The 14,156-nt window shown below is 47.7% G+C and overlaps 1 protein-coding gene across 2 annotated transcripts; it reads left to right on the forward strand.

The window, feature by feature from the left end:
* The first annotated feature begins 591 nt into the window (after positions 1–591).
* Positions 592–13,309, forward strand: tmem39a (transmembrane protein 39A). Of its 2 annotated transcripts, none has more exons than XM_086144310.1 (9): positions 592–848; positions 4,535–4,720; positions 5,778–6,000; positions 6,531–6,614; positions 6,692–6,846; positions 9,580–9,937; positions 10,021–10,208; positions 10,281–10,401; positions 12,912–13,309. In XM_086144310.1, exons 2-9 carry the CDS (start codon positions 4,608–4,610, stop codon positions 13,149–13,151), a joined length of 1,482 nt encoding a protein of 493 aa, XP_086000436.1. In that variant the 5' UTR covers positions 592–848; positions 4,535–4,607; the 3' UTR covers positions 13,152–13,309. The 2 variants fall into 2 exon arrangements, with proteins under 2 accessions (XP_086000436.1, XP_086000435.1); XM_086144309.1 differs by having other exon boundaries at positions 596–857.
* The last annotated feature ends 847 nt before the right edge of the window (positions 13,310–14,156 follow it).

Consider the following 14,156-nt stretch of genomic DNA (forward strand, 5'->3'; position numbering starts at 1 on the left):
AGATTGATAACACCACCATAAAAGTTGTTTCATAGTTTTAACTTCCAAATTTTAAGCTTTTAAACTGGAGAGCAATCCGTTGCCCTAGCAACCGATCCCTCTCACCTTCGGGACTCCCGCCGCACATTTCTTTGATTTATAAAGAGCTAAAAATAGTGGGAGGGACAGTCGGAGTGTATTAACTGACAAAATGATCACGTTGCGTGTTCGGCGGCTATTTTTAAATGCATGTTTTTAAAAACATTCCGTCACAGAAATGCTGGTGTTTTTTAATTTATATTTTTTCAAAATATTCATTCAAGTGACTATTCATTCAGTCACAAAACAAATAAAAGAAACGCGAATACGACCGCACGTTATTTCGGCAACTCGGTCGGTCGCGCTCTGATGACGTCACAAAGAGCACTTCCGTCACAGAAATGCATATGTTTATATCTTTTAATTTATATTAATTTAAAGCGCACGCTGACATTAAATATTGCGTCGGTTCTAAAACAAATTTAAAAAAACAAAAAAATACTGTAGGTTATTTCGCCAGCGTTGTAGGTCGCGCCGTGATGTCGTCATAAAAGGGGGCGGTCCGCTCCTGCCACGTCGGTGTGTGTGCAGCTCACTGGCACTGTTGCTCCCTCGTAGACCCCGGGGGCTAACTTTTAAAGCCGTCTCAGGTCGCCCGCCGCCGGGAAGGAGATCCCTTTCCGCCCCGCCTCGCCGCCGGGGCGCGTCGCTGCCGCGTTCCGGCCGCGGTCGTCGAAGCTGGGAGGCGGGGGAAATGCCGTGTTCCGTCCGGACTCGTCCGGCTGTGAGCCGCGCAGCAGACTGATGCCGCCCCGCCAGCCCGCTCCCCCGTATGTTCCGTGAGTAAACAGCGCTTTTCGGTCGTTCCCCCGGCGGTCCCGGTGTCCGCCACGCTCTTCCGGAGCCCGGCCGGGCGAGGGAGGAGGAGGGGTCCGTACAGGGACACGGATGCCACCGCCGCGTTATCCGGCGGGGCTCTCCGGCTCTCCGTGCGTGTCTTAGCAAGTCAGCGGGCGGAAGGCGACGCTCCGCTCGGGTTCGACTTAGCACTTCTCCGCCGCTTGTTGTTTCGTTTAGTCAAGCGCTTGCACTTCCACATAATTTGCATTTAAAAAGGAAAAAAAAAGTCCTCTTCTTCCTCCGCTGCATGTCTCTCACAGTTCCCCTTTTTTTTTCTTACTTTCAACTTCGGCGTTGCGTTGACGTGTTCCAAGAGTCCGTTAGAATCCGCAGTTTCGGACGTTCAACCGGGTGCTAACCTGCCTAAAGAGGGGAAGAACTTGCTTTAATTCATTCATTTATGTCAAATTCTCGTCCACCCCCCTTCCTGTTCTCCCCCAGTGTTGAGATTTAACGCCACGCAGGATGCTGCGTGGAGACCGGCGTGACGTTAAAACCCGTCTTGTCAGTGTTTCCTCTTGACACTTATGACTCTTTCAGAGTTGGAGGATGCCCCCTCCTCCTCCTCCTCCTCCTCCCCATGCTTCTCAAAATGACTCAAACATTCACTTTTAAATGACGTGCGTGATTCGTGCGGGACCTTCACCGACGCCCGCTTTTTAGGCGTGAAATGAGCCCACGGGGGAGCGAGATCCTCGGGTCGAACGGGGGGGTGGAGGGGGGTGAGTCATCTTTGCGCGCATATGATCTTTGATTTCCAGCAGCCCCCCCATGGAGGCTCCTGCTTTACTTGGATTCATACCTTTACTTTTTGAAGATGGCAACCTGGCATTCGATGTTTTGTCATTTTAACTGTCATGACAAAAGACCCGTTGCTGCAAGGTGGATAGTCAGTTTGTTGTCAAAGCCGGGAAAAACACGGACTTCCTAGCTGCACGCCAGATGTCACAACAAAACACAAACCCCTTCCACTTTCCTGTTCCTTCTGTTTTCTCACTTTGCATCTACAGGTTCAGCGGCGGCGCTCGGTATATCCCTCACCTGCGGTGCAGTCCAGATGTGCGCGCTGACAACCAGTCTGTGATAACTTGTTACTTACGCAGTGGCATAAAAGATATACAAACCGGCTGCATCATCAGTTGTGATTAATGAAGAGAACGGCAGAATTCATTTCTCAATTGCAAAGATGGAGAGTTTCGGGTTCTGCCGGCACGTAGCCATGAAGACATGTTTATTCTTTGAAATGTATATAAGCTACGTTATGGTCTATTTGAAGTTTCCCTCCGATGTTTTCGAAAGCGATTTTCCCCCAGCGGGCTCAACGCCGCAATGAATGATTAACCGGCGGTTAGTGGGGAGGCATTTATCCAATACGGCAGATGTGTTTTGATCCGATCCCGCTGCCGCCTCGTGATAAGATTAAAAGCCGTTGATGCGAGTCACCTCCGGGATGATAAAGTAAACAAACAAACAAACAGACTATGGATTTCTCCTCGTCTTAAACGATAAACGAGAGGCGCCGAGCGTCCGATTCTTGTTTGGATTCTGATTTGTGAAAGAAAGCGGCGGAAGGAAGTCCCACCTCCTAAGCTCTGATAAACTTCGACGACAAAAAGCAACAAGGGTTTCTTCCTTGCGGGAACGACCCCCGTCGGTGACCGGGACGTCGTCCGCACACTCGGGCGATTATCACATCACACTTGGCGAGAGCCGGTCGTGTCACCATAACATGTCAGGCACCTGAGACGACCCCTGTGCAGCGCCGGCCCGCTCGCTGTGTCAATACTGACATTTCGCTTGAATCAGCCGCAGCAGAACCAACATCATGCTGTGTGTGTGTGCACAGTGGCAGAAACCTGAGCGTCTCGATCCGACCGCCATCTCAGGTGGTCTTCTTCCCTCTTTCGAGCCCCGTCATGGTAATAAATTAGTAATAACACGGTAATTACAATCCACGGCTGGCAGGGAAGTCCTTTTGAAGCCGGCGAGAGATTTGATTCCTGTTAATTCTACCTCATGGCACGCCGGACTCGATTTTCTTCCCCCGAAGGTGTTTCACTTCTTGTCCGTGAGGCTTCTTGAGTTCTTCTTCTGCTCGACCCGTGACCCGGATGACCGAGAACCGACACAGTTCCGCTCGGCGCCCCTTCGATTTGCACGAGAGTTGGAAAAGACAGCCTAAAAAGTAGCGGACCGCAGTAGCCACTTTGTGTAAAGCAGAACGTCAGCTTCCGAACGCCCCTAATCGCGAACAAGCCGGCCTATAAACAGAGTTTCCGATCAAATTTTGGGGCTTTCCGCGTCGTAGCGTAGCGGCAGTCGTGCCTCACTGCGTTTGTTTACATCGTTCATTGTTATGTCCTACTTTTCTTTTTTCTTTCTAGTAAGCTTGACCTCATTATGGCTCCCGAAAAATGACGTGAAAGTGGTGTTAGGAATTAAAGTCGATCTGAAGACGGAAATAACTGTTAAATGTGAGAGCGGTGTTACAGATCTCGCCCGGCACGATGACACGCCTCAATCGACCATCTGTACAAATCCTAAAGAACAAAGATGCGCTAAAGACGGCCGATTTGGCAGAAAGAGCGACGATGTAAATGAAGCAAAGTTGTTGTTTGTTTGGATGAATGGGAGCCAGCGTGCTGGAGATAGCATCGGCGAGGGTTTATTATGCCAGAAGGCTTTATTTTTGCTGTTTTGGAAAAGGAAACGTTGAGTGCAACTGCTGGCAGGAAGAGAAAACACTAGAAAAACAGAGATAATTAAGTTAATCTTTAATTCCTGTCTGTTTTTGCCACAAATAAACAAAGGTTTGAAAAAAGAAAATCTGCACACCCCGAGGGCTCCAAAGTAAAGAAAATCTATTTTGGCATGACGTTTCAAACCACAATCCGCTCTTCTTCAGATGCTTAATAGATATGACATGCCAAAATAAATTTTCTGTATCTTGGTGTGTAGATTTTTTTTTTCTTCCCAAAAACTTTTAGTCCATATTTTGGATCCTTCACCGGGTTGTGTGTTGTCCTTTTTGCCACCAATAAACACATAAATTGGTTTCCAAAGAGTGTAGTATGTTTTGGAGGCTGGAGAACGAATCAATTGGACTTTCATCGATCTCCTTGGGGAAACATCGATTCGGAAAGTCGGAAAACGAATGAAATTCGTTAGCCGAGGTTCGACCGGATCTTATGTTTTTGTGCATGGCGGTCATCGAGGGGGGCGGAGCCTCTGCCGTCCTTTGTGACATAGCAGACACTTTACAGCGGAGAGAAATGAGAGAACAAACCCCACGGAGGGTGGAGGGTGGAGGGTGGAGGATGGGGGCGGCGTGTTGCGATTTGGAACTCAAATGGGTTTTTCTGGGCTTTTTTTTTTTAATAGAAGCGTGGGATCCATAAAGGTATTCCGACCCGTCTCAGAGGAGCCATGAAAGCAACCAGCCATGATTTGTTTTTTTTTTGGGGTTTGTTTTTATTTAACGAATGAATATGATAGCGAGCTAAAAGTAGAATCCGTAGAGAGAAGGGGGGAAAACCAATATGGAGATCCTCCTATATCCGGTCTGATTTTTTTTTTTTTTTTTTTTTTTTTGTGATTTCCTCTCTCCCGTCAGCAGTGCCGTCGGCGTACACGGTCTCTCGCTGAGGAGTGGTTGGCTGCGCCCGTGGTTCCCGCGGTAACTGGGAGCCATGCCAGGGGGTCGCAGGGGTCCCACCAGACAGCAGCTGAGCCGCACCGCTCTTCCGTCCCTGCAGACTCTGGTTGGAGGGAACTTCTGCAATGGAGCAGGTCTCAGGAACAGGTAGGACGCCACTGGACCATTCAATGTGGAGGCGGTCGTGGCATCATCATCATCATCATCATCATCATCTCAGGTGTTGCAATAGAAATAAGTCACCCTGCTGCTTGCAGTGGGAATATAGCGAAAAGGGAATTTCTGCAAATAGAGACGTGATCATATTGATTGTATTTACAGATATACACTGCTCAAAAAAAAGGGAACACTAAAATAACACGTCGTCGATCTGAATCAATGAAATAGTATTTGATCATTTGGTCTTTACATAGTTGAATGCACTGACAATAACATCACACAACTATTATCAATGGAAATCAAATGTATGAACCCACGGAGGTCTGGATTTGGAGTCACACTCAAAATCAAAGTGGAAAAACACACTTTGATTTTGAGTGTGACTCCAAATCAGCCTGAAGTGGAAAAACACACTTCAGGCTGATCGAACGTTGATGTAATGTCTTTAGAACAAGTCCAAATGATTTAGTGTTGCTTCCAAAGTGGACAGTTTGATTTCACACAAGTGTGATTGGCTTGGAGTTACATTGTGTTGTTTAAGTGTTCCCTCTATTTTTTTTTTGAATTGTATATTAAACCACAACAAACCTCACTCAACCTCTTGCAAACCTCCCGCTAATTGTTATCGACCCACCATCGACTTTATTACGCTTCCCACAAATTAAAGAAACTAAATAGCACAAAGCGGACAGTATTCATGCTTACACGAACGGCATCTAAGTGGACCAGGACATGTATGCTCGGGACCACCTACAAGGAGATCAACTGCTTCTCTCCATGAACCAATCAACATTAGTTTAATTTCACCATTTTTTTTACCGTTTTTTTTTTTTTCTTCATAGGCTAGAATATGACTTGTTCATCATGGAAAAAAAAAATCAAGTACTGCAAAAAAAAAACAAAAAACAAAACACTGACAAAAAAAATCCGGAGTAGTGATGGCGCAAAAGCCGAACCGCAAACTTGCAAATATGCACACGTGCCAGATGTGCATATTTAATAGAGTGTTCTAGCATGTGTGTCTGTGTGTGTGGGGATCTCGCAGAAGCAGCAACTCGGTGGGCCTGTCGGCGCCGCCCCTCTCTGCGCTCATCACACCCGAGCCGGTGCGTCACTCCAGGATCCCCGAGCTGCCTCTGGACAGCGGCCTGCTCTTCGAGCTCCTCCTCTTCCTCTACCTGCTGGTGGCCTTGTTTGTCCAGTACATCAACATCTACAAGACGGTGTGGTGGTACCCATACAGCCACCCTCCCGCCTCTACCTCGCTGGTGAGCACACACACACACACACACACACACACTAACGAGCAGTGGACATACTCTTCTTCGTCTTATCAGGTGTGTCAAAATGCATAGAGTGAAAAGGTACAGTCCGGTCCTTGTGTGTGTGTGGGAGCGCGCTGGTCCCCTTACGTTTGGGATCAGTGTGTGATGGCCAAAGTTTTGTTTGCCGTGGGGCACCCGGTTTGAACGTGCGAGGGCGGTGGGCGTGGAGAAGGAGCTGCGCAAAGTCCACGCCTGAGGGCTCCTCACCGTTTTTCTGAAAATAAATAAAGGGACTGTGAAAGGGGTGTGTGCGTACACACACACACACACACGCGCATTCGTGAGAATCCACCACTTGGAGCTTTGTCGGGTTCCGTCTTCCACAGGGAAGGATTGTAGCTCTGCAGCGTCCATCTTTAACGCAGAGGTTAATGTGAAGAAATTCAACGGAGCAGCAAACACACCCACAGACACACACCGTAAATAAATACACAAGCTGACCTTTGGTCTCCGCTCCGGCCCGTGCGCTGCAGAACTTTCACCTGATGGACTACCACCTGGCCGTCTTCATCACCGTTATGCTGGCGAGGAGGTTGGTGTGGACCATCGTTTCAGAGGTAAACACACACACACACACGCGCTGTATTTTTAGCTACACTGGCGCCTGCATCCCAGCCTGTCCCCCTCTGTCCAGGTGTCCCAGAGTAGCGGGGGTTCGCTGGTCCGCTACGTGGTGCTGATCGCGGCGAGGCTCAGCCTGCTCACCATGTGCGGGTGGGTTCTCTGCTGGACGCTGGTCAACCTCTGCAAGAACCACTCGGTGCTCAACCTCCTCTTCCTGGGATACCCGTGAGTCCCCGGCCCTCGCATGGATGTTTGACACGTGAATGAGAGGGTGAATGGCTGCAGGCCTCGGAATAACGTGCCAGTGAGAGGGTGAGCGTTGCATGTCTCGACGTGATAAGGGAACGGTTCAATGGCATCAATGAGAGGATGAATGGTTGGATTCCTATGAGAGCCGTGAATGGAGGAGCAAATGGTTGGATGACAAGTGGCTAAGAGTCGCTATATCTTTTTCTTTCAGCTTTTCCCTTCAGGTGTCGCCACAGCGAATCAACTTTCTCCATCCAACCCTATTCTCTGTTTCCTCCTCTCTCACACCAACTACCTTCATATCCTCTCTCACTACGTCCATAAATCTTCTCTTTGGTCTTTCTCTAGACCTCCTGCCTGGCAGCTCCAATTCCAGCATCCGTCTACCAATATATTCACTATCCCTCCTCTGTACGTGACCGAACCATCTCAGTCTGGCTTCTCTGACCTTCTCTCCAAAACATCTAACATGTGTTGTTCCTCTGAGACTCATTCCTGATCCTTTCCATCCTGGTCACTCCCAAAGAGAACCTCAACATCTTCATCTCTGCAACCTCTTCCTCCTGTCTTTTGGTCATTGTAACAGTTTCTAGTCCATACATCATCGCTGGTCTCACCACTGTCTTGTACACCTTTCCTTTCATTCTGGCTGATAGTCTTCTATCACATACTGTTTGCAAAATCTACCACCATCTGTCCCTCTGCACTCCTATCCTGGATACCAAATCTGCCCATCACTTCTTCATCCCCTCTATTGCCTTCACCAACATGTTCATTGAAATCTGCACCAATTACTACTCTCTCATTTCTGGGAATATTCTGCATCACTTCATCTAACTCATTCCAGAACTTCTCCTCTTCAGATCCACATCCCACCTGCGGGGCAAAGCCACTAACAACATTGAGCATCACACCTTCAACTTCCAGTTTCAGACTCATAAGTCTATCTGACATTCTTTTCACCTCGAGGATGTTCCTAACAAACTCCTCCTTCAAGATAACTCCTACTCCATTTCTCTTCTTGTCACTACCATGATAGTAGAACTTAAATCCTGCTCCTAAGCTTCTCGCCTTACTACCTTTCCACCTGGTCTCCTGGACACACAGTCTATCACCTTTCTTCTCTGCATCATGTCAACCCACTCTCACCTTTTCCTGTCATAGTCCCGATATTCTAAGGCAGGCTTGGGGAGACACGGGCCAGTGGCTACATTGGCTAAGAGTCGCTACATATGACGCGCAAACGAGAGGGTGAAAGTCTATCTAATCATAATAATAATGTATTTTTCGCACTAAAAACCCATCAATTTTCTCAAATCGGCCTTGTGCCTCATAACCCGGTGCGCCTTATGGATGAATTCTTGTTGTGCTTACTGACCTCCAAGCAGCTCTATGTGGCACGCTGCGCTCAAACATGTCAATATATGTGACTTTGTCAAGCGACAAGCCGCTACGCTTGATTATAAGACCGTTGTATTCAAGTCGGTCCTTGGTTGAATATGGGTTGCAACGTCAGACAACATGAGGTAACCAATAACGTTGTTCCAACCTCACACTAACTTCGGGTGTCCGCTATCACTGGCAGCCACAAACCCCAAAAATGGCACCTGTTAAGAGACATGCTTACAAAGCGGAATTCAAACTCCATTCCAGCAGTCTCGCAGTAGATTATGAGAAAAGAGCGAAAGAATTCAACGTTAATGAATCAATGGTACGGAAGCGGAGGAAGACAAGCGAAAGAAAACCGTTTCCGAGGAAACAAAGCAAGACGAATTAAGTTCCACTAAGCTGACTGTTGTTTCACTTTATATGCCGTATGTTTTTTTTCATTCGCCTTATTATGGGGTGCGTCTTATGATCCGCAAAATACGCTAATAATAATGCATTGCTATTTGAAGGCACCATATCGTAGATGGCTGGAAAAACAGACAATAATATTAATAATTATGATAAGACTTCCTTTGGCTTCTCCCTTGAGGGGAGCCACAATGAAACACCTACCGTCATTTCTGGACGTACCTGAATACGAGCCGCACCGGCTAAAAGTAACTAAATATATATGTACATATAAATCTATAAACCGTGGGTTTCCACGTTGTAACATGAGATATTTATAGAAACATTTTAACTAAATACATACTGGTAACATCCACGGATAGAAAATGCTTTTCCCCCGAATAGTGGCTGTAACGCAGCTGATGAAAAAGATTAATAATAAACAGCACAAGGAAAAGCCCATCCATCCATTTTCTATCCCTGCTTTGTCCTACTCCAGCTGATCGCTATCTTAGTCTTCCTCCCGCACACTAAAACCGTTAACGTCGTCTTCTTTTGGTGTCGCCTCGGAATTTCACAGTCATTTCATGGCTCCGATGTGTCGAGGCTAAATGTTTTGACGGCGTGAAGCTCATTAGCCCCAAAAAAATCCATAAATAAGCCGCATCGTTGTTAAAGCCGCAGTGTTCAAAGCGTGTGGAAGAAGTAGCAACTTACAGTCCAGAAATGACGGTGTATTATAATAATAATTGCAATAATGATGATAATAATGAAACTTTCTGGATGGTATTTGTCTCTGCATGAGTGATGGATATCTGGATGCGGTCGGGAAGAGGGTTTATGAGTGGGTGAAATGAGCTGGTGAATGTTTATACGTTTCCACGGGCGTCCCTGTGATGGATCCGAGGTGAAACCGACTTGTTTCCCTCGCAGGTTCGGCGTGTACGTCCCGCTGTGCTGTTTCCACCAGGAGGGGCCGAAGGGCCAGGCGGCGCCGGCCGACTGCGACTTCCCGTCCGAGCACCAGCAGACGGACCTGGCGGAAGCGCCCTTCTTCCGGCCGCGGGACTTCCTCTTCCTGCTGCGGGAAAACATCCGGGAGCAGTTCTCCAGCCCGCCGCACCTGCCGTCGCACACCTGCCCGCCGCACACGCACACACACACGCCGGAGCTGATCCGCAACGAGGTGGAGGAGCTCAAGAGCGACTTCAACCGGCGGATCAAGGAAGTGCTGTTCAACTCGCTGTTCAGCGCTTACTACGTCGCCTTCCTGCCCCTCTGCTTCGTCAAGGTGTGCGCGCACGTGTGTGTGTGTGTGTGTGTGTGTGTTTGTCATCCGCCGTTCTCCAGGCCATTAACTCCAGCTCTCCGCAGAGCACCCAGTACTACGACATGCGCTGGTCATGTGAGCACCTGATCATGGTTTGGATCAACGCCTTCGTGATGCTGATGAGTCAGCTGCTGCCGCCGAGCTACTGCGACCTGCTGCACCGCTCGGCGGCCCACCTGGGCCGCTGGCAGAAGCTGGAACACGGCTCGTACAGCAACGCACCTCAGCACGTGTGAGTAAAACACCCCCCGGCCTCGCCGCCACCTTCAACCCCGCCTTCCCTGACGATCGCCTCGCCCCGCAGGTGGTCGGAAGGTACCATTTGGCCTCAGGGGGTGCTGGTACGACACAGCCGCTGCCTGTACAAGGCGGTGGGACCCTACAACGTGGCCCTGCCCTCCGACGTTTCGCACGCCAGGTTTTACGTAAGTATCCGCCGGGGGGGAAGACGAGGCGCGAGCCAGAACGCACGACCGCACCTACATGGAACACTCCGTGTTGCTCTGCAGGAGTGCGGCGGTCCGCAACCTTTTTTCTGCCAGGGTCCAATTTTATGAGAATGTGAGAGACTCAGGGCTTCAAACTATAAAAGCGTCCATTCACAGTGTTTGATTTTATATTTGTCAATTACAATAATTTAATACCTACTACTTTATTAATCCCCATTAGGAAATTTGTTCTTATCATGGATGAACCATGAGCAGTAGGCTGCCGTCCACCGGCGCCAGGGGAGCAGTTTGGGCAGCGGTCGGGAACCCATGGCTCTTCCGGTGGCGGCGTATGGCTCCCAGACAATTTTGAGTCAAAAAAAAAAAAAAAACGGTTTGAAACTGATTTTAAAATACTTGTCATATTTCTTTCATAATAGGTTGTCGTTTTAAAGTAAACAGAAATTAGTTTTGATGCTAAATTTCAGGGGTCACCCGTCGGTCGGGAACCAATGGCTTCCGAGTGTTTCCGGGTCATTGATAAGGTGAAGAAATCAATGTGATCAGATAGTTTATCCGAAAAAGAAAAAAGATGATTACCGTGCATTCCAGGCTGCGTGGACAGAGGAATTTGCATTTGAATCTGCGGTATGTCTAATATGCATATTTAATTCATCATACGTTTATAATGCGTATTATTATATTTGGCTTTTATGGCCAGTGTGTTGCTCAACAAGGCTTTGACAAACTAGGAGGAGCCGGGAATCTAAATGCCGGGTTGCAATATAATATTTATTCATGGTAATGTGGAGTCAGCGGGAGCCCTGCGCTTGTTTCACCGCGACTAGACAATCCCATTTGGGGGTGACGGGAGACCGTGACACTCGATAAGATAGGAAACTTTATTGATCCCCCAGAGGGGAAACCCCTTTGTCACAGAAGCGTAACAGTTGTAATATCAAAAAAATAAATCTGAGCATAAATATAAATAGAGAGACCGAAGATAGCAACACATCCATGAATAAATAGACAGCGGGGGGGAGCAGCAACATCAGGGATAAGAATGGACAACATAAAGGAACAGTAAGGGTGAAAAATACAATGCAACCAGAATATGAATAGTGACGATAGCAATGACAAGAATAAAATAAACAAAAATAGGCAGGGTGCGTGCGCTTCGGGATCAACGAGGATAAGAAAGACAGCGGAGCATTGAGGTTGTGGAAGCGGATTGTCCGGGATAGCTACCAGATGGTGTTACGTGTATCCGGTCTATTCCGCAGTTTTGTTTTGCCGGCGGTCTGCCATGTTTCTGCTCGTTTCCTCCTCAAAAAGCGACTTTTGCTACTGGCTCTTTTTTTCCCCCCCCAAGAGCTAGCTTGTGGCAGCTGATGTGTGAAATGGCATGACAGAGTTAAGTGCGGCGCAAACAGTTTTTCAAAACAAGATCTGCAAGGTCTAATGAAAACACTATAATTTGGACGAAGAAAGATTTTCTTTGCGGTCCGGAACCAAATGGACCAGGGATGAGGGAACCCGTTTCAGGTGCATTGACTTTTCGCCGTATTTTAACCCTCCAAGTGTGTGTGAAAGGCAGAACTCCAGACACATTATTCATGTACCGCACCTAATGACAGTATACCGTTTCAGGTATACAGGAATACCTTGACTTGTAAGTTTAATTTAGTTAAAAATTAAATTTTAAGTTTTAATTTAATTTGTGAGTTTAATTCAATTTCACAATTAAAATTATTATTAACTAATTAATTATAATCATCTGCTCCAGCGCCCCCCCTTTTCACATCTTTTTAAGATACAGAAATTGACTTTATTATTAAGTAATAATAGCACAATAATAATGATAATAGTAATAATAATAATAATGCATAACAAAAGAGAACGTAAAGCAAATCTGTCTTTATTGAGTGCATTTAACTTTAAGATTGGATGAGGATGGTAATCGAGGAGGTTTTTCATTTGTTGCTCTTCTCACTTCACTTACAGGCTACACACTTAACTGCTAAAAGTAACGTTCACACTTTGCAACACTTTATGGCTAAATTTCATTTATTCACAGAGTGAATTTGCTTCTTTTTTTTTTTTTTTGATGATCAAATAGTCCCCTATTTGACCGCCTTTGAATGACTCGTCAACTGACGTCCCGGACGTCTGCTGCACCAAACGCTGCCCTCTTGCAGACGACCCTTGTTTTTCCATGATTTTCCCCGGGCGCTGTCACGGTGGGTCGTCCCGTCCCGCTGTCTTTAAACGCCACATCCAGGCGGCGGCGGCGGCGGCGGCAGCCCAACGTTGTCAATCGCTCATCCCGCTCGCTCCTAACTCGGATCACAAAAGAGCAAAAGAATCCAAAGCTACAACTCTGATTTCGGAAAAGCGGTACGCCAAGGTTCCACTGTACCGGTGTTCATCCAGTGCGTTTCATTCAGGGATCGACGGGCGTGTGGCGGCTCACCGCTGACTGACCCCTCGCTCTCCTCCCGTTCCAGTTCCTGTTCCACAAACCCTTGCGGATCCTCAACCTGCTGATCTGGATCGAGTCCAGCGTGGTCCTGTACCAGCTGTACTCGCTGCTGCGTTCGGAGCGCTGGAACCACACGCTGTCGCTGGGCCTCATCCTCTTCTGCAACTACTACGTCCTCTTCAAGCTGCTGCGGGACCGCATCGTGCTGGGCAAGGCGTACTCCTACCCGCTGCCCCCGGGAGGCCTGGGGCTCAAGGCGCAGTAGAGGCTCCCGAGGAGGGTTGGACTCGGAGCGCGGCGGCCCGGAGGTGAACGGGCAGCCATCGGACTCACAGTCGTGTTTTGATACCGTGCTATTTCTAATGCAATGTTTATATATATGTATACATATATATATATATATATATATATACCTATTTAAAAGAATATTTTTATTTTGTATACTATTTTCAAGTTACGCCCGGGCATTACCACGCTGACGACATTAGCATGTTGTGTTTTGGTGTTGCTAGGCGACAGGGAAGTCAGGGAATGCCAGGAAGGTGAGTTTCACCAAAGATATATTAAAAAAAAAAAAAAAAAAAGCGTGCCACCAGTCAGGCTCCGCCTCTTGACCAGTCAGACAGGAAGCGGAACTCGCCCCCCCCCCCCCCGAGCCCTCAAGTTGGTTCGTTCCCAAGGGTCATTTTTAAGCATTAAGACAGAAAAGCTTTTTGTGTGCTCACCATGTGCCGGTGATGAGAAGATCAACATGTCAGAAATGAAGTCAAAAACCAAAAAGCACCTGGCCTGATTGTCTGATGGCGTTCCGAATACCCAGACGTGTATTATTATTGTTTTCTAGTTTGGGCTGAACAACTTTCACTCAGGTGGAAGGGCGTCCCTGTGCCGCCCCTGCAGGCCGTCGCAGGTTCTACAGTAATTAAGTCGGGCCTTCGACCTTATTTAAATTTTTTTCTCACCTGCCAACCTCTGACCATGACACCTTTCTAAAAAAAAAAACAACTTAAAAACAAAACTGACCTCTCCTGTGCTCCCACACACAACCTCCTGTCACGTTATTAGCATTTTGAAGGCTTTCATCGGAGGGGTTGTAACACTCGCACGGCATCCTAACACCCTAGCACGGGTCTGACGGCCAAGAGTGTGTGACGAGGCTGCGAAGGCCCGTCTTCGACTCGCCGGCAGTTCAGGTGCTTTCAGACGCAAGGGATGGTGTCCTACCACGTTGGTGCTTTTTCTTTTTCTGGCCGCAAACCCCCAACCTCAC

This window comes from Fistularia commersonii, chromosome 3 (assembly GCF_037954325.1).
Source record: "Fistularia commersonii isolate RoL2024-O1a breed Wild chromosome 3, RoL_Fcom_v1.0, whole genome shotgun sequence".
Taxonomy (NCBI): Eukaryota; Metazoa; Chordata; class Actinopteri; order Syngnathiformes; family Fistulariidae; genus Fistularia; species Fistularia commersonii.